The 24103-nt window shown below is 39.0% G+C and overlaps 1 protein-coding gene across 1 annotated transcript in view; it reads left to right on the forward strand.

Moving 5' to 3' along the window:
* Positions 1-8030: 8030 nt before the first annotated feature.
* The window catches only part of LOC124131181, a 344512-nt gene continuing 328439 nt past the window's right edge, over positions 8031-24103 (forward strand). Inside the window, exons 1-3 of the mRNA XM_048395185.1 lie at positions 8031-8108; positions 8511-8596; positions 16828-16863. Of these exons, the coding sequence (XP_048251142.1) occupies positions 8031-8108; positions 8511-8596; positions 16828-16863 (200 nt within the window). The remainder of the gene's footprint in view (positions 8109-8510; positions 8597-16827; positions 16864-24103) is intronic.

Here is a 24103-nt window from a genome sequence, read left to right on the forward strand (position 1 = left end):
AAGGGGTGTGAAGAATAGATTTGTTCATAACCGCTCGAAGTGCAAACACGGCCTTCTATTCCTGATTATGAAAACCGACGCCAGACCTGATGCTTTTCTTCAACAATCAAAACCTAACAAAGCACAGTTTGAAATGCTCTTAACGACCGCATCGGAGCGTTGATTGCAAAATTCAACCAGACCTCTTAAGATCTGAAGCAACTGCTAGCTGAAAATATTTATTCGTGAAGTCGGGAGGCAAAAAGATTCAACGATGAAACGGTATACTCACGAAATCAAGTTATTGTAGCCGTCCAAAATCACCGTTTCGAGGATCAGGTCAGAGGTTCCCGGGCTCCAGAAATACAATAAACTTAACAAATAGCATATTTTCCGTTGATGATTCGGACGACGATACGAAGGTAGACAATAAAGCGTTTCGGAAATTACGTCAGCAACGTGTCAGTGCAAGGTGTCTCTCTTCCTGCGTCTTCTGTTCATCACATTCACTCATTCACAAACCAGCTATTTCATGTCAAGGGCCAGACGACAGGTCATGTCAAGGGCCAGACGACAGGTCATGTCGAGTGCAAGACGACAGGTCATGTCAAGGGCAAGACGACAGGTCATGTCAAGGGCAAGACGACAGGTCATGTCAAGGGCCAGACGACAGGTCATGTCAAGGGCCAGACGACAGGTCATGTCAAGGGCCAGACCACGGGTCATGTCAAGTGCCAGACGACAGGTCATGTCACGGGCCAGACAACAGGTCATCAAATATCCGCCCAAACAGATTCCAAGGGTTTTATAGTCAGTGAGTATGGTTTTACGCCGCTTTTAGCAATATTCCAGCTATATCATGGTGGGGGACACCAGAAATGGGCTTCACGCTTTGTAATCATGTCGGGAATCGAACCCAGGTATTCGGCGTGACGAGCGAACCCTTTAACCAGTAGGCTACCCGACCGTCCCCATGGGTCTTATAAAGCAGAATAGCAGTGAAAATTTAGTGATGAATCCAGGAGGTCGCGAAAAGTGGACGAATCTCTCACCCTACCTGTAGCATCCGACATTCACAAAATGTGCATACAAAAGTAAGTGTGTGTTGCCTGACGCCGTACTTCAGTACTAATGACATGCGACGGCGGCCTGTAAAAACCCGATCTGAACCAGAAAATCCTCTGACACGACAGTACATTTACTGATCTTGTAAAAACTGATAAAAAATCTCTGACAAATAAGAAATCTCTGACAAAAACAGAATCGATTGTACGATTCCGACTTTATCAAGAGTATGTATTTATGAATCACTATGACATCAGGTGCTCAAGAAAATGGATAATTTTGTTGCGAAAATTACTTTTCCTAGATACACTTAGTCAATTTTCGGGAATTGCTTTTTATATTATTCGTCGAAAGTATTTAAATGTCCAAATGAAAGTGCTGAAATCACGCTCTCCGTTATTGGTTCCCGAAACAAACTTAAAGCGTTGAGAACTGTTTCCATCGGTTGATAGGTTTGCCGCGTTTGTCTATCTCAGGCGGTATGCATATAACGTTTCTGCTATTAATCCTAAAAAATAACAACAAAGGATACTTTGTGTAATGTGCGAAACTACCTTTGATCTTGACATTGTGAATAATTAAAATAACAATTAGCAGTCGGTAAATAGCGTTATATTACTATCATCCTGTCTTGGTAATAACCCATCAGCCGCCCTCGGTCCCATTCCACACAATAAATGCCTGTCCGGGATTAATCCTTGATTATACAACTGAAGGCATCTTCAGTGTTATTACTAACAAGACACGAGATGGCATAAGTCATGGACACGCAAATGGATGACCAGACGTGATGTATTAAAAATTCAGAGACGGAAGCGAGCAGACTGGGCGTCGGCCCGATCGTCATGATCGTTGAAACTGCGCAGCGCGTCAAACACCGGGAACCCTTTTTAACCACAGTTAGGAGAATCCCATCACTGGCGATTTTTCGTTTAGGGACGATTTCGCCTGTCGTTTTTATCGTCTGTTTAACGCTATTTCCGTTTTTCAAATTTAAATATAGTCAAGCACGGCGCCATAGACAACTTCACCACTCAAGCTACCTGACTGTGAAATGAAAATGCAAAGTTAATTTGGATACTAGTTCAAAGGAAGTATCCCAGACGCCATACGGCCAAATGGTGAGGTGTAAATTGCACTGATGTTGACTCAAACTGCCGCAAAATTGAAGCATTTCAAATTGTTCATGATTTGATGACGTTTTCCACGAACGGCATCACTGAATTTTGTTGATTTTTCATATATATTTAACCGCTATTTTGCCTTTTACGCCGTTTAGTAGGATAATTGAGACAAATACAAAATAATATTATTAATAGAAATTAATGAAATCTTGTTCTTCTCGGGCGTTTTATATGTATTATAGATAGATGAGTGTCAATAATAGAAGTAGTTAAAAGTCTAATAAAATGGCAGTTGTTTAACAAAGGCGTTTTTTACGTCGTTAGTGTGTAAGGAAAGTTGGAAAAGTGTTGACAAGGAAGTAAGATAAATGTTATTTCCTGGGGTATTAAACACACCTAAACATATCAATTTACCTGCCACGCAGAACAGAAGCTTTTCATCATGATGTCTGTGTCCTCAACTCGAACTTGTTTAACATCCTTGACAGCATGAACCAGGGTGTTTAGGTCAACAACAGCATACAACATAATATGTGTAGTGTTATGAAGATCTAAGCCACTTAACATGAAGGAACAACATTAATATTTTACTTGTCACCTCATTATATCCAGACATACAAAAATCTATCAGTGAGATCATCTGTTGCAATCAGATGGAGCTTACTGTCCCAGTTTGTGTAACCAGACACGTGCGAGGCGGTGCTTCAATTTCAAACCAACAATGTACGTCAAGTACCAAATTGCTAAATAGAATGCAAAAGAAAAATCCTATTCACACACAGACATGTGTCAATTCACGACAACCACGTGGGACAATGGCCGCTCTTCACGGTGGGCAATACCCAATCATTTATACAGTCAACTAGTCATGGATAAATGAATGTTAAACTTCGAATTGTGAAGATCCTGGTTAGCATTGGTCTTCAGCAACCCATCTTGTCGTAAGAGGCGACTAACGAGACCGGGTGGTCAGGTTCGCTTACTTGGTTGATGCATGTCATCGGACCCGAAGAAAATCCGGGGTAGAATAGCTCTTCAGCAACCCATTCTTACCATAAATGCGACGATGCTTGTCGTAAGAGGCGACTAACGGGATCGTCATCAATCCCGATTGCGTGGATTGATGCTCATGATGTTAGTCACTGGATTGTCTGGTCCAGACTCAACTATTTACAGACCGCCGTCAAATAATTGCATTATTCCAGAGTGCGGCGTTAAACAAACAAACAAACAATCTGAGGCACAATCAATTCCGCACAATGCTACATGTTGACGCATGCGCCAATGAAAATGGGATTAGTTGATCATATGGATGTGTTTTGAATTGGCTGCTTGCCTGGTGTCATGCTCTTCAGTGATTGGTGTGCCTGCTTCATACTCGATTATACATGGAGCGTCGTGATGAAGCTCGAATAAATAACACTATTCTCAAACGTCCTCTCATTCACACATTCACTCTGAGGTTTTCATCTTTACAGTGTGTATGTACTTTTTCATCCTTCAGATCTGAATTCCCAAGACAGTCTTGCTTTGAAATTTAGTGTCGATTTCCATACGTGAAATGAAATGTTACAACTATATCCCCGATGTTCGAAAAGGAGACTTATGAGAAAGGTTAAACAAGAGACATGCTTATGTGTTGGATTCTTTCAGTGATGCTATTTGTTTCTACAGAAGAGTGTCACTGACTGAATGGGTGTCTGGATTTCAATTCTCTCGTTCTCCGTGGCAGTGAGTGACATATGTTTACTTTATATATATCCTGTCCAGGAAGAGAGAGGCATGCGTGTACCAGTTATTAAATAAGGAGTACCCGTTCGTTGCGTCTTTTAGGCATGCCAGGATCTTGTGCCCTCTCCACCGAATATTATAAAATTGGTCCCTTTCTTAAGACATTTTATTGTTTGCTTATTGTTTAACGCCGCACTCAGCTAATTCAGACAATCCATCATGAGCATCCATCATGTCAGTCGCCTCTTGCGACAAGCATGGGTTGGTGCAGATCTATTCTAACGAGGATCGTCACGGAGGTTAAGGAGGTAAACGCAGTCCCACCATACATACATATGATTTAAAGTCATTTCTTATGTAACCCTAGTGATGTCTTGAAAATATATCACATCACAATATTACTCACATCGATCTACAAATTGTGGTTGTCATCGTGATATAAAAGTCCTGTTGCGAGAACAAAGGGCGAGGCGAAGCAACTGTCGTTTTTATCCTGATAAAGTCGCGACTCCTTCTGTCTTAGATCACAGCCGAATACGCGAGTTCCATAACGAGTTATAACAAACTAAAATTACTGGTCCCTTTGAGTTTCTTATAACCGTAGTTTACTCAGTTGGGGTAACCTGTCAGGATAATTTTGTTCTACCTGGGTCACAAATTACTAACGTCTATTGGATCAGATCCACGAGGTGTGCTCTGATTTGCATCTCATAGTATGTGTACTTGTAGAGTGCAGCGATAGATGGTTTGGAGATGACTGTGACAAGCAGTGCCAATGTCAGAAGTATGTGACAAGCAGACTGGCAACTCTACCAGTGGATGTGCTGTCGGGAAACAAGGTCCAGCGTGTCAGCAAGAGTTTATGTATACATTATATCAATTGTTTATCTGTAACAGTCTGATGAAAACACAGACGTTTTCAAGCAGTGCCAACTGATACTTTAAAGGTGAATTTTACTGCAGACAATCATTAAAAGAATTATATTTCGCATTTAATGGTTTATGTGAACGTTGTTAAGAATTCATATTGTCGTTCTTAACAACACAGAAAGAAGTCAAGAAGTGTTTATAGCGTTCAAATAGAGAATCCTACCCTTGTGTCTTTTCATATCAAATATATGAACTCGAGTTCAAGAGTTCGAGTTGGAAAAAACGGTGGAAAAAACCCAGGCTTGTTTCATATTACACCAAGACCAGCTTTCGTGTGAAGAATCACTTATCACCCTGGATTCCCTGCCTAGACCTTTCTTGGGAGCATGGCCACTGTGGCAGCTGGGTGAATATATTGTTAGCACTGGTGTTTGCTGTCACCACTGATTTTGTATTTAATACTGAAAACTGCTCTGGCATTATATATTGCCATTGAATAGTGTACTTCCACTCTATTGTGTACTGGCATTGTAATTGTTTAGCAGTAATTTGGATTGATTTGTAAATCTAGTTAATTTTGTAATATAATTATTGATTGTATAACATTTGTAGGATGTTTGTTGGTTTCACACTAACATCTTTGACGTAGAGAGTTCTGGGTTATAATATTGTTTCAATTTGGGAATCAACACGTAACACAATGTCTCATTTCGAGACTGATACAAGGAAGGAATCAAAAGCGACAAACCCCTTTCTTTAATCATAAGAAATATATAATATAATATGATAATATGAAGTCCATTGAACAGTGCCGACTATGACCCGTTATATACCCATCACAAACACATGCAAAGGCTAGTCAAACTGATCAAACAACTTTTGAGTAAGAGTCCTATGACGTGGTTTGAAATATTCGTAGAAAGAGTATATTGAAGAAAACTAAAGTTGAAAAAATCGTTTCACTGCTTTTGTGTTTGTTCCTGTGGCGTAAAGGTGGAATCTTAAAACATGTTTGATGACTGGATGGCAATTATACATTAACTGTACACACCTGAAGGCGGGGAAGTATAAAGGTTAGTTTGTTTTTGACTGAAGGAGAGCTCTATTTTGGTTTCTTTTTTGGAGGTTTTTCTTTTAAAAAAAATGAAATGAGAGTGACTTAATCCGGACATGTTTTCACTAATCGCCTGTCACATTCTGTGATTTAGTCATGTTTCGTAATGTAGATAATCCATGCATTTTGTGCATTTGGTTAATAAAAGAGGTAAAAATGTTTAGGGGAAATATATATCCTTCAGCTATAGTTAACCGGTTTATATTTTGTAAGAATAAACTATTGCGCATTAAGCGATTATCTCCTTTAGCTATAGACGTAGTATAGAGCTTTATCACGCACTGACCTTGCAATGCTGTGCATCGTATCTAATTCTCCCTTCACACTGCTATTGCAAATTATTGTTCAACACAATTAAATACTAGGCTTCAATAAAGGATGACTTTGTTCAGTAAACAACATATGTAAAACAAGGGGTTTGATATGAGAAAATTGTAATCACATGTATGGTGCTTGCCGTGCACAGTTGAGCATAGTATTGTTTCAAGTAGTTCACTGTGTGTAATGTATGAGCCATACCGTTTCATGCGGCGGTTGACGGTTCTGCATGGTTCATTGCTTTGACAGTTCTTTAAACTTCCGACTGAGATTTTGCAACCATATATGTGATTTGCTTCTTGATACATAGAAAATCAACAGGTTGGACTGTAGTTTGCAATTATTTTTCTAAACATTAATACGGTTGCATGATATATTCACGATGTTTGGGTTGAATATAGCAGCATTCTTCGGAACATACTTCAAATCTAAACCGGAAGTAATTACAACACAAACCAAGTTAACCAAACGAAACCGTACACAAGAGTAATGAGTGAGTTAGTTGGGTTTAACGCCACTTTGAATAGTATTCAACGGCGTGTCAGTGTGTCGTGGGAGGAAAGCCCTAAGTGATGCAGGCCTTAGACGTTCACATAATCGGGCCAATCGGGATTCGAACACACTGTCATAAGTTTTTGGAGTGCCCAAGGGACACAACTCTGCATAACGAATGCAGCGCCTTAGGCGATTGGGCCAACCGTGCCCCCGTACACAACTATAACAAACTATCATACAACAAATATGTTTTTGATGAGATATGTATTGCGTAACATTCCATGAAGAAACAGTGGCAATATTACACTATCACAAACTTCAAAATATATGCACAATAAGTGCAAAATACACAGGTACATTTAAAATACAAAGGAGGTACATTATAACAATTTTATTTTAAAACAAGTTAATTATAATTATATGAAAACAGTATGAGAATTCAGCAAAACTATGGTGATGTTGAACATACATGAAATTTGTTAAAAATTGTAGATATGATAACAGATCTTGGAAATTGATTCTGGATAACTTTTGGTAAAAGTTATAAAGATTGGTTCCTTTTAACAGAGTGTACCGAATTCTTTATCATGATTGAGAAGGGACGTTGTTCTAATGTTGTTTGTGTTTTTGTATATATACCAGTTTCAATTTATAGTTTGTGATTGCTTAATCGATGTTTTGAGAAATGTGACCTTTGAGCTTTGTTTTTACAATTCTCAATATTTGTAGATGACTTGACCAACCTGTATGTTCTTGCTGTTGGATAAATGAGAATCCCTTAATGAATGCGTGAACATATTTTTACATTTGGACTGAAGTTGATTTACTGTGGATTCATAACATTTTTTTGTGTTTACTATTTCAAAAGTTTGTTTTCTTTAACCCAACCACCATTTTAACCTGAAAGATTGATATCTGCTGCCAAAGAACGTTTTAGAATGACATTTCTTGTGTTATCTATATAGGACTTGTAATCAATTATTTTATATTAATAACAACCAATTAGTACTTGACACCAATGCTCTCCTCCCACTGCTAACACTTCCTTCCTCTGCATATGACATTAAATGGCGGGGAACAATTGGTGCTCTGTAGCAATCTTTACTTTACTTCTTAATCATAATGCACTTGTACACGTGGTTATGAATCAAGCTAGAATGCAGTGTTACCTAATCCCATTTCAATATTGATGTCATGTATGTATGTGAGCGAAATAAACAAAAATGTCACAACATCATTATTTAATTCCCTCGATGAGTATGTACCCTTGACTTCATGCATCGCTACCTTCTGTTTCAACACTGACGGTAAACCCGGGAAACCAGTTTCAACACATGAGCGATAAGGTGTCGTACAATTCACTTCCTTGTTACAAGTGCGGGGCTCCCAGCTCTAACCACAGCAAGCAACGGGTAAGTCTGATCATATCTCTACAAATATCGTTTTTGGTCCAGCTAATTATGCGGCGTGTCACTTGAAATGTGCATGGTGTGTTCATTGCATGGGTCATGACTGTACTGTATATCTATACTAAGCAAACAAACGTTGTCTTTGCTGAGCTTGATATGTCGTTCAGTTAACTCCATGTTATATTCTTTTGTCATAATGCATGTGTTCAAGTGCATATGAATCACGCTAGAATACATGCAGTGTTACCTAATCTCATTTCAATATTGATGTTATTTTATGCGTATGTGAGCAGGATAAGCATCTACGACGCATGAGCATTATTTCACTCACACGATGAGTACGTACGCTGGAATTTATGCGTTGCTGCCTTCCGTTTCAACAGTGTTGTTTAATCTGGCAAACAGGTTTCAATATACATTTATCGGAGAGATAGGAAAGCGCTCAATTCACTTCCTTGTTACAAGCGCGGGCCTCCCAGCTCTGACCACGGGTAAGTTTGATCATATCTCTGACAATATCCTTCTCAGGCCAGCTTATTATTAATCTTTATGTGTTTGTTTATTTATTTAATGCCTAAAGGTGAACACCGTAGCCTGTATAGCGATATTGTAGGACAACGCCTCCTTACACACAACTCGTGTGTCATTGTTGTCTTCAGGATTGAGACCCGTGAAGATTCCGGGGTAGAAAAGTTCTTCAGCAACCCATGCTTGCCGTAAAAGGTGTCTAAGCTTGTCGTACAAGGCGACTAACGGGATTGGGTGGTCAGACTCGCTGACTTGTTTGATGCATGTCATTGATCCCGATTGCGTGGATCGATGCTCATGATATTAATCACTGGATTGTCTGGTCTAGACTCGATTATTTACAGACCGCCGTCATAAAGCTGGAATAATGCTGAGTGCGGCGTTAAACAACAAACCAACCAACAACCAACTTCAGGATTGAGATGATTGTGATGTTGCCGTGACCAGCCGACAATACATGTGTGTTGAACACGAGGGTTCACGTTGCTATTTTAGTATTTTAGTATTTTTAGTATTTAGTTTTTTTCATAATACTCCATCCAAATCTTTACGGGGTATACAGACATGGCCAATGAGGGGATCAAACCCGGGCCAGCGTGTTAACCACCTTCGTTTATCCAGCAGCTCTATGTTTAATGAAACGAGTGCACAAGTAAATTAAAACCCAGAGTGAAAAAAGCACATCAAACTCAAACACACCATTTATTATAAGTTTAAATCTTTAAATCTTGCATTGTGATTGTCCCGTCAGTTGTGCTCATGTAACGTAATGGCGTTTAATATGACGTCGATGCCTTGGCACATAGCAACTGGCTTTTCTCTTCTCTTCTTTCACCTTGAGTTACTGAAAGTCAGATGACAGGCTAAGATATGTAATGCAAACATTTTAAAATAAATTTGCATTAGCGATACCATAATAAGCATACGTTATTTAGTTGAGCCTTCAAGAAAATCCGCTAAAGCAGCTCCCAATGACTTTCCTATCATCGATATCCGTAATTGGAGTTGTCATATCACCATGAATCGATGCGTGCGAGGTTAAAAGATACGTTGGATGTCAAATGGTTCTGGTTCATATTTTTGGAGGGATGAGTGTTTTACTGTTAAACATCAAATGGGTAGTTGTGGTACGACTTTGGGGGCATTCTGGAAGGGTTGTGACTGGTCCACTTCTTATTAACCTAATGCAAATTTATGTCATAATCACCTCATGAGGAACAATATCTTCAGAGCATGGGATGCTTTACACTCCCAAAACAGTAAGGGATAAGGAGATGATGACAGAACTACAAAGGGGTATAGAATGAGGGTAATAGATGAAAAAGAAAAGGAAGGACCAGACATGATCTTTGGGGGAAAGGTCCGCACTCATGGTGATGTTGTGCTGCTGTAGTCAGTTACGATACGTGTGTCATCGCCTTGAAAGATAAAACGTCGACCATTGCGGCGCACAAACGGCACATCTATTGGTGGCTGTATGTAGTTCCGGTAGTATTGTCCAGTGACTCTTGCAGGATATGATATACATGCTGCCTTGCGTCGACGTTCGCAAGACGTTCGTTATGTCAGGTCAGAATCATGCCAAGTGGTGAAACAACTATGTTGTTTATTCGGTTATATTCGATAACAGACGTACGTGCGCACAGCAGCATCTTGAATCAGACTTACGTCTGGCGGTCATTCGCCCTACAACCTACCTCAATGACGCAACATTTACCATCACATAGAACATGACTTACCAGTCACAAGTCTTATTACTTCCAAGCACTCGCTTGGAGCCACCATCTTGAATGGAGTCTCGCTCGGGGGAGATCTCTCGTTACATGTTTATAAACCAACTTTTAACATTGAACAGTCAGGACGATTCCATGCCAGTAAGTCAAGAGTGAACCTGAAAATATTACACGAAACCTTCAGCTATTCCTCCAGTTTCAACGCAGACGATTTCTGTGGTCACGTCGTCGGGGCATGTCTGAAATCTGCATGACTTTGGGCAAACACGCTAAAACGCCGTGTTAAAAAGGCGGCGTTAAATCAAACTCAAGAAATATAACAGTGCAAAGAGAAAGACCCAGCCATAGTGATCAAGCCCCATATAATTACAGATCCACCCATACATGTGTCACATTGCCTTACGTTGACGTTCTCAAGACGTTCGTTACGTTAGGTCGGAATCAACTATGTTGATTTATTCGGTTATATTCGATAACAGACGTACGTGCGCACACAGCAGCATTTGGAATCAGACTAACGTCTAACGATCAATTCCCCAGCAAACATACCGCACCCACGCTACATATACCATCACAAAGAACTTCACTGCCCACTCACAAGTTACCCTGACAACATCGAACGCAAGCACTCGCTGGGAGCCGCCATGTTGAATGGAGTCTCGCTCGAGGGAGATTTGGTTATATGTTTACAAACCAACGAATTTAACAGTCAGGACGGTTCCATGCCAGTAAGTCAAGAGTGAACCTGAAAATATTACATGAAATCTTCAGCTATTCCTCCAGTTTCAACGCTCTAATCACCATTGGCGTCTGCCTAGAATGTGTCGATCTGTTCATGGTGGTCAACACGTGATTACCGAACATACAGATTAGTGCACAGGACTTCTGTGGTCACGTTGTTGGGGCATGGATAACCCATTGGTTTAAGACGCTGCAGTTCGCTCTGCAGAGTTGCGTCCATCGCCCCGATTATGTTTCGAGATTTGTCAGCATCATACCCACCCTCGGGGGTTTCACGTAAGTGGAATATGTCTGAGACCTGCATCTCTTCGGGCTAACACGCTGACACGTCGGTTTAAAAAGGCGGCGTTAAATTTAACTCACTCACTCAAGAAATAAAACAGTGCAAAGAGAAAGACCCAAGCAAACATTATTTCCACTGTACGTGATATGTAAGCCTTACGTGTTAATACAGTCACGTGACGAAAGCAATCCACGTCGGGCCGACAGAGGTAACACAGGTAGGGGTAGGAGACCGATACAGAAGAGATAGGGGTGTGGCCAGGGTCCAGATATAGAGCCGTCTGAACCTACTAGTAATATCATTAATACTGTGAACTCGTGTTTTGGAATATATCTGGACTGCTCTTAAAGTTATCTGATTGTGAGTGTAAACCTTAGTGTGAGTTTTGAAAATCACTTGACATTAGATTTGGCAGAAACGTGGTCCCCGAAACTGAATTTTGATGATACGTTCTGCGAAAATACTAACATCAGATCGCAAGTTTTGGAAGACATTCATGTGGAATATGTGTTCTCATCAAAAAGGTTCTCATAGATGAATGAAAAATTCATGGATCACATAAAGTGGTGTATATCTATCACTTAAAAGGAGTGTTTGGAATCGTGTTATACTGCTGTGTATATATTCACTTAGAAGTATCTACATGCTACAGCAGTAATGTTGAATCTGAGAATGGTAAATTGCTTTTTCCGGATACCTGCTTGACATTCTAGGTGATGTTTTGTGCACATATCGGTGAGATCAATAGAAGGACTTGTAAAGAGCCAGATAATGTGGAGGATGATATACTTGTATATCTCTATGACAAGGATACTTTATACTGGGACTTTCTCTCAGACAAATTTAACTGTGTATATATTCAAATGATACAGTTCTTAATAATTTTGGAAAATATTTTATTAATATATGTTCTGTTTTAAATGTACGCATTAGGAATGACCGCTTTGGGAGTGAATCCGGGAAAGGTGACTTTAATTTGTTGGCAATGCTGGGGCAAATGTTATTAATTACATTATGAGCACAATGAATATATTTTACTTGTGTGAAAATTTGGATATTACTTCACGACACGAATCACTGTGTCTGCTTATGACATTGTCTTTACGAGTGTTTCATTCATGTGGAAAACCATCATTTGATAAAGCCCACCGTAGTCATTCAATGTTTAAGTGGGATAAGAACAAATCAGAGATTTTCCAAGAACGTCTGTTATGTGACACTTTCTCATGCCTCTTACATAAAGCTATTGATTCTGTTTTTACAAACATTGATTAAAGTGTATCGTTGTTGCAGGGAATGTAACTGTGGTTTGACTGGGAACGTGGGTTATTCTAGACAAAAAGATGCACTCTTTTAAACCAGGAAATTAAAGGATAAAGATGCACCTGCTAAGAAAACTGTTTTGAACAACAAGTATATAACTATTTGCAGAACGGTGATCCTAACGGTGATGATTTTACAGACAACTTGCATTTGGACTCTGTTGATAATGATGAAACCAATTTTGCAACAGAAATATTTATTCCCCAAGCTGAAAAGAAGAAATTAAATCCGCTATTTAACATCTGAGAAACTTGAAAAGTGGATGGACTAATAACGGAATTCTTAAAATACTCTCTTGATAACATCCTGCCGTATTTGGAAATAGTATTTAACACAATGATGGATACATCTTACACCCAAAAGATTGGGCACTTGGAACCATAATTCCAAATCACAACAAAGGCTCAGTGGCAGGGGCTATAGGGGATTCAACGTACCAGTATATTCAGTAAGATATTTATTAGCATTATTGGTTTTGTGGTCGAACACCCTTGATAAGATCGAAGAGCAAACAGGATTTTGACCACCACTGATTATATGGTTCTTCTCCAGGCTCTCGTAGATAGGCATATTCATTGTCAACATGAAAGTTGCACGCTATATGTGTCGACTTTTCTAAAGCATTCGACTCAGTGTGTAGGGGCAACTGATGGTATCTATTTAATTTACATGATGTCAGTAATGAAATGGGAAAATTGTTATTTAGTTTCTCTGAGGAAGTCAAATCATTTGTTAATTATGGTGTATGCCAAGGTATATTAAGACATTTTTTGTTAGGTATTTTCATTGAGCTTGCAGCTCCAACCAAAAGAAATTATGATGATAGTATACAATTATATCCTGAAATTGTAACAGTATTCATTTTACTATTAGGAGATGAAAGAATTATGTTCTCAAGTACTGTAAAATGTACAAACCTTGATAAAAAGAGAGAGCTTTAATTGCACTGCAATACCTGGAAACCTAATGTTAATTTGGATAGGACAAAATTGATGTATTCAGCAAAGGAAATACACTGTCAAATAATGAAAAGTGGTACTTTCGGGGACATTTACTTCAAACTGAAACCTCTGATACATCTCTTGGTGCGATACTTTCAAGTTAATTATCATGGAACCAACATAGGTGTAATGCAGCCATCCAAGCTAAAATGATAAAATTTGGAATATAAATGTCTACTTTATAAAATGTGGGTATGGCTATATTTGGGACAAACAGTGTTATTTTGAGAATCATTCTATGTTTATATCGAAACTAAGACAGTAATTTTTACATGTACTTTCAAACATGGAGATCTGTCCTAGATATTCTAGTAAATGCAAATACAAATACAGATACAGAAAATTATTTAACTCATGTAAATATAAGAAAATGCAGATATCTTTAGCACACTTTAGATGCATGTTAATGGTTTAAGTTGTATGTTGTAAATAAAAAATATATTGAACAAAAACACTATGAAATATATATCTATCAATATACCATGCCATATCATTAAGAAATGAATCCTTGTAAAAATCTTAAACAGTTCCACATTGTCATGCGTTCTGCACTATGGGTCTGTGGCCACACAGTTATACATGAATAAACAGAATTGAAAAGGTTACACACGATTTCTCGCCTATACCGATACTGTTGGTGTATAGAGATTACTACACGAGTGTCTGTCAGATACCATTTATCTTACGAGTTGTTTAAAAACGTATCTAAAGAGCAAAAGCGATTTAGATTCGCTTTGAAACAACGAGTTGGTACATTGAGATTACTACACGAGGGTGCTTTCGCTCGTTAGTGGTTTTGAAAAAAAAATCGTTGTAAGATAAATGGTATCTGACGGGCACGAGTGCAGTAATCTGTCTCTTACACACCCTAAAATTGCACCTTTTTAGCATCGAATCAATGCATTTTGTCCATTCTCATGATCACAGTGGCGCATTAATATAATACAATGGTCATTCGACGTTGACATCACCCGACGTACCGCTTACCACTCCTTAATGATGTGACTCTACACGAAAAGGTTTCTGTATATCTGTGGATTATCAAGGAGATGATGATAATGCAAACTAGATAAGATCAATGCTCTCGCTGGATGCCGAGTTGTACAAGAATCCCAGAGGTGTGGGGTGACCTTGGGTCATGCATGCAACAAGCATGTTTGACACACGTTATGTTATTGTTGTGAAACGTTAGCTCGTCTGTTCTTACCCTTAAAAATGAAAAAACATATACTTATTCGGACACGGACCTCCGTATGGTGATTCTGTGATTGATGTGAAATAATTGTAAGAAATCAGTTGTCAAGATAATGGTTGGTGTACTTTTGTAATTAGTCCTTTGCGTCAGCGCTATTCCAGCAAGCTAATGGCTACGAATATGTTTAAAATCTAAGTAAACAGGGTGAACTATTTTGTGGTTGAGACGAATTGGTGTTTTGCTTTCATTTTAGTTTCTTCTGAGTGTTTTATATGAAACACATTTTTACAGCCATTAACGCCTGCAGTTATCAATTTTCCAATACGTTACAAGTATGCTGTAACTGTGAGATCTTAAAAAAGGTCCTCATTTTGTTCCTCTCATTCAGTTTTATCTAAAAGTCAAAACGGCGAAAGAGTTTTTGAAACATGTTTTGATTGAAATTCTTTCACCTCCAATGTCTATTTCATCATTGAAACCAACACCATAGTAATTGCATTGATACGTATTTCACTATGACTTTGTAAACATCATACATGTATGAAATGACTCTGAGGAGACCGCCTCCGTGGTCTAGCGGTAGAGCGTCCACCCGGAGAGCGGAAGGTCCGGGGTTCGATCCCCGACCGCGTCATACCAAAAGACGTTAAAAAATGGTACTTGTTGTTATCCTGTCTGTCGCTCGGCATTAAGGGGCTAAAACAAGGACTGGTCGGCTCGGAGTCAGTATACTGTGTCTGAGTGGGGTATTAATGTTAAACTGCGGCATGGTATCTCGTGTGCTAGCACTATAAATCGTCATCAGTCCGGACTAGTACAAGCAGCCACACAAACACACACACACACGTACATGCACGTCGCTATGTAAGTGCAATAGTCTTGGACGCGACGTTAAACCTCATTTCACCTCACCTCACCTCACTCTCAGGAAATGACTGAAATATGAGTGTCTGCTTACATTACTTGTCTGATACAAATCGGCCAAGTAACATAATCGATCATCAAACAACACTCGCGAATAACTCCAACTAGTTGTTGATTGTTAATTAGTCTGATGCAATTACTTTGGCAAATTTTCTCATCCACTGTTACAAAAACAATCTTCGTATCAAAGTAACTTGAAAGTACAAATACCCGAGTGTTGTATTAACACTTATGTATCACACTTCGTGAATTAGTCACTCAGCCGTTCATTTGTCGTCAAGGCCCAGACGGATGTGCAGCAGTAGTCATAAAATTGATGTAATGTGGTTAAAATGCACACAATATGAGAACATTTAAACATGTTGAAAATTCATCCTTGCTTGAGAATGTCATATCAAACCAGAGTTGTTTAATTGCGACTCATATCACAGCCATTATCGAGGTAGTTCCTGCAAGTCATATTCTCAATTAGATTAGGACTGCAGAGTATCGCAACACAACATCACAGTCACACATTCCGATGCCGTTTATGTAACGGATTTATTGATAGTGTTTGCCTAATTTTGAAAAAGCATGTTATGCTATTGAATTAGTAAAACATAGTAAAATATAACGCTACTCTTATCAGAACTGATTTTACTTAACACAAGCTTTGGTCAGGTGGACTGGCGTTGTTAATAAAATATTGGAGATTTCATCTTTCAAACCATACAATATATCAAAATATGTATTTCCTTCTTGATAACTCCCTTTCATTGCATTGTGTTGAGTCCCCGCGGTGCATGCAATACTTGTGACATGGCAACAGGAAAATAAACAAATAACTATACGTACGTCAATCAAATAGTTATTCATGTGTTTCTACATTTGATATTTTAACAATGTTCTATTTCTAAACTGATACCATACTGGAAAACAGGTTTAACAATATGACAGTCGTATGCTCAAGAGTCATACAATTTTATACAACACTCTCATTACTTCCTGGTCTCAGGGCGAGGCACCCAAACACGTCCACAACACGCCAAAGGTATGTCTGATCTCTCTTATTTATGTTTGTGCTCCCCCACCATCCAGCTTTTTATGACACATTATATCAAGAGGTGCTTTGCCCAAGTCAATAACACTTAACAATGTCCTAGCATTAGGGTGCTTTATGCGTTGTGATCTATCCATAGAAAGGAATATCCCTCGGCTATGTATTTGTCCAAGAGTATGAGCAAAAAATTAACGCGAAGTTTTTCAAGTTATTTATTTCCCATGCAAAGGTTAGTCAAGTGTTCATTTTGACAAACGCGGGAACGTATGACACAATTCTTTAAATGATGTAACCCTGATCAAACAACAATTAAAGTCGTATGAAGTATATTGAAGAGACCTCAAGTTTAATATGTTGTTACACCGCTTGAGAGTTTGTTCCTTGAGTGAACGGGGTAAATGTTAAAATATTTATGATGATAGAAGGAAACTTATATCCTTAATGTACACTTTGCTACTGTAGTGTAGGTGCGCGTGTCACTGTGCATGTCGTGTTAGTGACTGGTGACAGCCATTTTATGTGTCAAGGCTGTCCTGAATAGCGTTGGTTTAACACGGCATAGCATTCCATTTGAACTCCCTCCTTTCAAGTATTTGCCTTCCTGTTCAAGTTGCGCATTGACACGTGTATAGTATATTCAACTATACTGCTTTCTGATGCCTTTTAGGCTTACGTTTTTATCATTCAAATTTAAATTGGACAAAACCAGATAACATTGTTTTTGTATATCTCTTCACTGCTCAAATGCTGATTTGACGTTTTCTCGGATTTGCACCTTGTATTCGAAATCAGGCTCTTGGCATCCACGCACGTCTAAGGGACGAAACTGTTTTTGGAACCTTAGGGTGAGTGAATGTGTTTTATTGCCGCCTTTGATGGGTATTGAACTCAATCTTACATACTTTCAAGGCACGCGAGCATTGGTCTTGTGTTGACACAACCAGGACGAATCTTGGATTCGAACCCACGGTCGTTGGCTTCTGGCACATTGGTTTGCGGCCCTTGTGACGGCGTCTATAGTCTAATATAGTCTAAATACCTTCCAGAAAGTTCCATACCATGCTTGATTCATCTATAACTGTTCTAGAAGATAACAGATGACACTTGACCCCTAAAAGCATCTTAATATAGTAACTTCCACTCCACTACTTACATTGCTGACAACTACTTATTGTTCAAATACAATCTTCTGAACTTCTACTGAATCTTAACAGAAACAATGCAATACAATTACAACATTGTTCAAATATACATCACACTGCAATATACCAGTATCCAAATGAACACGTATACAGTGTATGTTAGTGAGGTCGGTTCTCACGTTGCGTCTCAAATGATCTATGGACTGATAAGTTTTAAAAAACGGATTACGTTGGTAGTTGTTTGACAAAGTAAAGTTTTTTTTGTATTATTTGCGAGGAACGTCGAAAGGTTGACAAGGACGTGAGAAAAGCGTTATCTGCATGAGTATTAAACACACATAAACATGTAATTTGAACTGCCACCCAGAACAGAAGTTTATCGCATGGTGCTTGTGTCATTAACTGGAACATCAACTTCAAACATACATACGTTTAGTGCTTTAAAGATCGAGGCAACTTTACATGAGCGGGAACAACATTTTTAATTGTTAATTCATTTTATCAACAAACAAATATATGATAGATTTTGTTCGTACGTGATTACGGGGCAATTTTTATCTTCTGCTGACTTATTCTGGTTTTATTGAGCTGAACTGACTAGCTAGGGTTTTCCATACTTCGTTTTTCTGGTACACAGTGGATAACCAACTTTCCGACGATTGTCTGGTTTAGGTAAGAAACTTATTTACTATTGGGAGTCAAGTTATTCTTTTGCTCAAGTACATTTTTAATGAGTGTGCGTCAAGATACTCCGTATGTCAAGTACCTTATATTTTGGGGAAATTAAAAAATTCCTTGCCCAGTCAAAGTAACTCTTGAGCACAGCTCCATGACAATGACACAAGACCTTGAATGCTGTTACCCTGATGAAGCATCAATTAAAGTCATATGACGCTTTTTGAAACCTTCATAGAAAATATATGTTGAAGAAACCCCGAATTAAAAAAAAAAATATATTGTTGCACCGCTTGAGTGTGTGTTACTGTGATGTACGGGGTAAATGTTAAAATGTTACAATGACAGAAGGAAACTGGATGTACACTTTGCTACTGTAGTGGAGGTGCCGGGTTTAAATTTTCATGTCGCGTTAGCTGCGTTAATGGTGACAGCTATTTTAGGTGTCACTGCTGTCCTGAATAGCATTTATTTGTATCGCTTGATATAGCTTTCCAGTTGAAGCCCCTCTCACATCATTTGCACAACACGTGTGGACCTGTTGATAATATCGTGACAGGATTTCAAATATCCACCTGCCTACTTCAGTTGCAAATTACTACATGCATAGTTCATTCAAATGCATTTTAGGCTTATCATTCTAAATATGAATAGGACAAAGTCAGATAACATTGTGTATATCTCTTCCTTGCTAAAATGATAGTAGTACATTTTCCTCGGATTTGCTCCTTGCATTCGAAACCACGATCATGGGATCCACGCACGCCTCAGGGGCGCTGCTCGGCAGGATTTCGTAACCTTTGGGTGAGTGAGTTTGTTTTTCGCCGCATTGAACAGTTTTTATGTTTATCATGGCATGCCATCTTCATAGGTGAGGAAACCGAATTGATGTAGGTTTTAGAGGTTACCACTTTGTAAGGCACACGAGCAAGGGTATTGTGTTGACACAATCAGGGCGAATCTGGGATTGGAACCCACGATCATTGGGTTCTGGCACACTGACGGTGTCTATAGTCTATTATAGTCTATTATAGTCTAAATACTTCTAGAAAGTTCTGTACCATGCTGGATTAGACTATGGCTGTTCTAAAAGATTCAAGACGACTCTTGACCCTGAAAGCATCTAAATAAAGTAACTTCAACTCCACTGCTTACATTCCTGACAACTACTTATTGTTGAAGTACAATGTTCTGAACTTCTACTGAATCTGAACAGAAACAATGCAATACAATTACAACATTGTTTAACTATACATTACAGTATCCAAATGAACACATAGACGTTAGTGAGGTCGGCTGTCCCATTGCGTTTCAATTGGTTATGGAAAGAATGAGTTTTAAAAACGGAATTAGTTGTTTGCCAAAGGTAAGTTTTAACTGGTATATTTTGGAAGTGAAAACTTTGAGGAAGTAAGATAAGCGTTATCGACGTGAGTATTAAACACACATAAACATGTCAATTTACCCACGACCATGAACAGAAGCTTATCGCATGGTGTTTCCGTCATCAACTGGAACTGACAGCTTTAAACATTCATATGTTAGTGTTATGAAGATCCAGGAAACTTAAGAAAGGAGGGAAGAACATTATAAATTAATTCATTTTATCTACAAAAACAAATATATGTTTGTAAGATCACATGGTCCAAGAATTATTATATCAATGACATACATTTCTCATACATACATGCTTTTCATTGTGTATAAGTGCGTGAGTGTGGTTTTACGAACAAACGCTTTCACCATTAGGCTACTCGACCGTCCCTTGTGTTACGAAGAACAATGCCACTTTACATGAGTGTCTAACTGTTGGAAGCAAATGTTTAATTCAAGATGTGAAGATGTACATGTAAAGATTGGGACACTGAATGAAAGAAAAAAAAGAAAAATTAAATCTACTGAAATTAGTTCAAACTTTCTACACCGGCTATTACTTAGCTTACTCGCGAAGATGACGTGATGTATTGTCCATGAAAACACACATTTCAAAGAAGAGTTTATAACTGGAGTTATTGTAGAAGTGTTGTTTCATTCTTGTTTTCGATGTAATTATTTTAGGGATGTATTTCCAAGGTATACATCATTGACGCTACTAAACAAAGTTTCTCTTATGATGATTATATGTAACTCAGTTTATAACAGAAGCTCTGGCCTTCACACAAGCTACAAGGTATTACTAGAGTTTCTGTTGATAAGCTTAGAACCTACAGGCAAGTTGAGGCGAAAAATGTTGTTGAATCCTATGTTCTTAATGTAAAATATAGGGACCACCGTCGACTTTTAGCTATGTTTTGATGCAGATCTTTACATCTTGCCATAGAAACTGGACGTTTTAACAAACCACCAACCCCTCTTAGAATTTGCCCTAAAAAATGTACAAGTCATATAAGCAAGCACACTTCATAAGATGTATAAACGTAAACAATGATTTAATTCATGAAGATTTTGTAAATATTATCATGTATAATTATGTTTCGCACAGGATGCGAACAGCATCCTTCTTATGGTTTATACACACATCAATTTATTGTTTTATTGTGTCTCCTAAACGTTAGGCTGGGCGTTACTTTTACATTATATATCAAGTTTTTGTATATACACAGTCAATGTAACGTGTGACACCTGAATATACTATTTCTGTGTATGTGAAACTTTACAACACAGTAGCAATATTTACACCATACAGTATATATGCGTTAGAACATGCATTGTTACCTTTTTCCACTCTGATGTAATCATTCAATATTCTTCCATGTTACAAGAGCGGTCCTCCCAGGTCTGATCGTAGCAAGATGGTGGTATGTCTGATCATATCTATGTCAGTTTTCCTCTGAAACCAGCTTATACATTATGTGTAATACAATTAGGCAATATCTCAGACAGCTAGGGACAAGAACAAAGTATACATTCATATTATATTGACGTTACTTGTCTTGTGAAGCAAATGTTGCTTGGCATGGTTACTGTGTACATACTAGACCTGTGAAGTTCCGGGTTAGAGTGGTCTTCAGCAACCCCTCCTTTTCGTTAGAAGCGACTAACGGGATCAGGTGGTCTTGCTCAGTGACTTGCATGTCATCGTGTCCAAATTTATGTTCTAATTCACTGTGTTCAAACGAACATAACACATTTACGATGACAACATATTCCCCTCGTGGGCTACGCCTACCGCTGGTGACAGGCTAGCGGGTTTATTTACAGAATCATACATGTAGACACGCGACTGTTATGTTATATTCCGTGTCAAACACCGACACTCCGTATTCTGTATGGTATTCTTTCTGTAACAAAAACGTACCTTTTAATATTTTTGTCACATTAAATCCTTACGAAATAAGGCTGCAATAGCCCTGTAATATCACGCTTGATTGGTTGGTTGGTTGGTTGGTTGGTTGGTTGATTGGTTGTTTTACGCCGCAATATTCCTGCTACATGACGGCGGTCTGTAAGTAGTCGAGTCTGGACCAGACAATCCAGTGAATGACATCATGAGTATCGATCCACGCAATTGGGACCGATGACATGCATCAACCAAGTCAGCGAGCCTGACCACCCGATCCCATTAGTCGCCTTTTACGAAAAGCATAGTCGCCTTTTACGGCAAGCATGGGTTATATCACGCTTGAACTATTAATATATGTTAATATGAAAAATTACTGCGAAATCTACTTTTTATAAATATAAAGATAACTTATCCACATCCATGACCCGACTCCTGAATCACCCCTCGATTGGATCACTCACTGAAAGAAAGCAATACCCTCCTACTGGCTAAACAGCACTCAATGCCCTACGGCAATTTTCCAAACGGTTTTACCTGCCATTCGGCAATAACAGGTGGTCCAACGCAGACGAGCATAACACCAAAATACTGATTATCTTTATACGAGGGGTGTTCATTAAAGATTTCCCCTAAACCACATAGGGTTATCATATTTGAAATTTCACATGTGTAATGATACATGTATCTATTGGTTAAATCTGAATTTGCAGCACCGAACTATTCATCTTAACACTTTTACAGGTGTTATGATCAAGAAATGTGTGACAATAGAGCCAGTAGAATACCGAGCAGTGATTAGGTTTTTATATTTGAAAGGTTGCACACCAAAAGAAACTTTCGATGAAATGAAAGCAACTTATGTGGAAGATGCCCCATCATATGACGTTGTTAAACTCTGGCATCACCAGTTCAAGTGTGGTCGGACATCTGTGGAAACAGCCGCCATTCCTGGTCGCCCCCATTCAGCCATTGATGAGGACACTATCCATCAAGTGGAGACCGCCATTTTGGCAGACCGACGTATAACTGTTCGCCAGTTAGCCCAAGATGTCAAGATCAGTGTAGGGTATGTGGAAAAAATCCTCCATGGCAATTTGAACATGCATACGGTGTCTGCACAATGGATTCCCAGGTTGCTCACACCTTTCCAAAAGCAGGAACGAGTCAATTGCTCAAAGGATCTTTTGGATATGTGCCAAAAAAAACAGGCAACCTTTTTTGACAGAAACATGGGTCCATCACTATGATCCTGAGACTAAAGTTCAGTCGATGCAATGGAAGCATGTGGAGTCACCACCCCCAAAGAAGGCACGTGTCCAACCCTCTGCAGGCAAAGTCATGCTCACGGTGTTTTGGGTGCAGCACGGGGTAGTGATGATGGATTTCTTGGCAAAGGGTACCACAATTACAGGAGCTTTTTATTCCTCACTGCTCCGGAAATTGCGGGACGCTATCAAGCTTAAGAGGCGTGGCATGCTGACCAAGGGTGTCCGTCTCCTGCAAGACAATGCTCCAGTACACAACTCTCACGTTGCCCAGACAGAAGCGTGGTCCTGTGGCTATGAAATGCTTCCACATCCTCATTACTCTCCTGACCTTGCTCCATCTGACTTCCACCTCTTTCCAACCATGAAGTAATTTTTGAAGGGAAAACGTTTCACAGATGATGAAACACTGATTTCTGAAGACAAGTCCTGGTTTGAGACGCAAAATGGGGGCTTTTACAAGCGAGGTCTCCATAGTTGCATAAAACGATGGGAGAAGTGTGTAACTCTTGGTGGTGAAAGACTAATACCTATGCCAAGTTTCATTCCACTAGGTCCATCGGAAGTGGGTCAGGGGAAATCTTTAATTAACACCCTTCGCATGTATATATTTAAGAAAGACAAAGACAGCTCGCCTGTGTGACGCGAAGGCCTCGAGTTGTTTCTCATTCACCTTGCACTCTCCGCTGCACCATAAGCACGTGACATCACCACTTTAGCGTGTACAACCTTCGTCTTCAAATTACATTCGTTACCGTTTTTACCCCATAGTAAATACATTTCGTAGAACGGCGCTCTGATTTGTCTGTTCATGACTCGAATATTTATAGACCGCCGTCATATAGCATGAATAGTGCTTAGTGCTG

This window comes from Haliotis rufescens, unplaced genomic scaffold, assembly GCF_023055435.1.
Source record: "Haliotis rufescens isolate VD_foot unplaced genomic scaffold, xgHalRufe1.0.p SCAF_14, whole genome shotgun sequence".
NCBI lineage: Eukaryota > Metazoa > Mollusca > Gastropoda > Lepetellida > Haliotidae > Haliotis > Haliotis rufescens.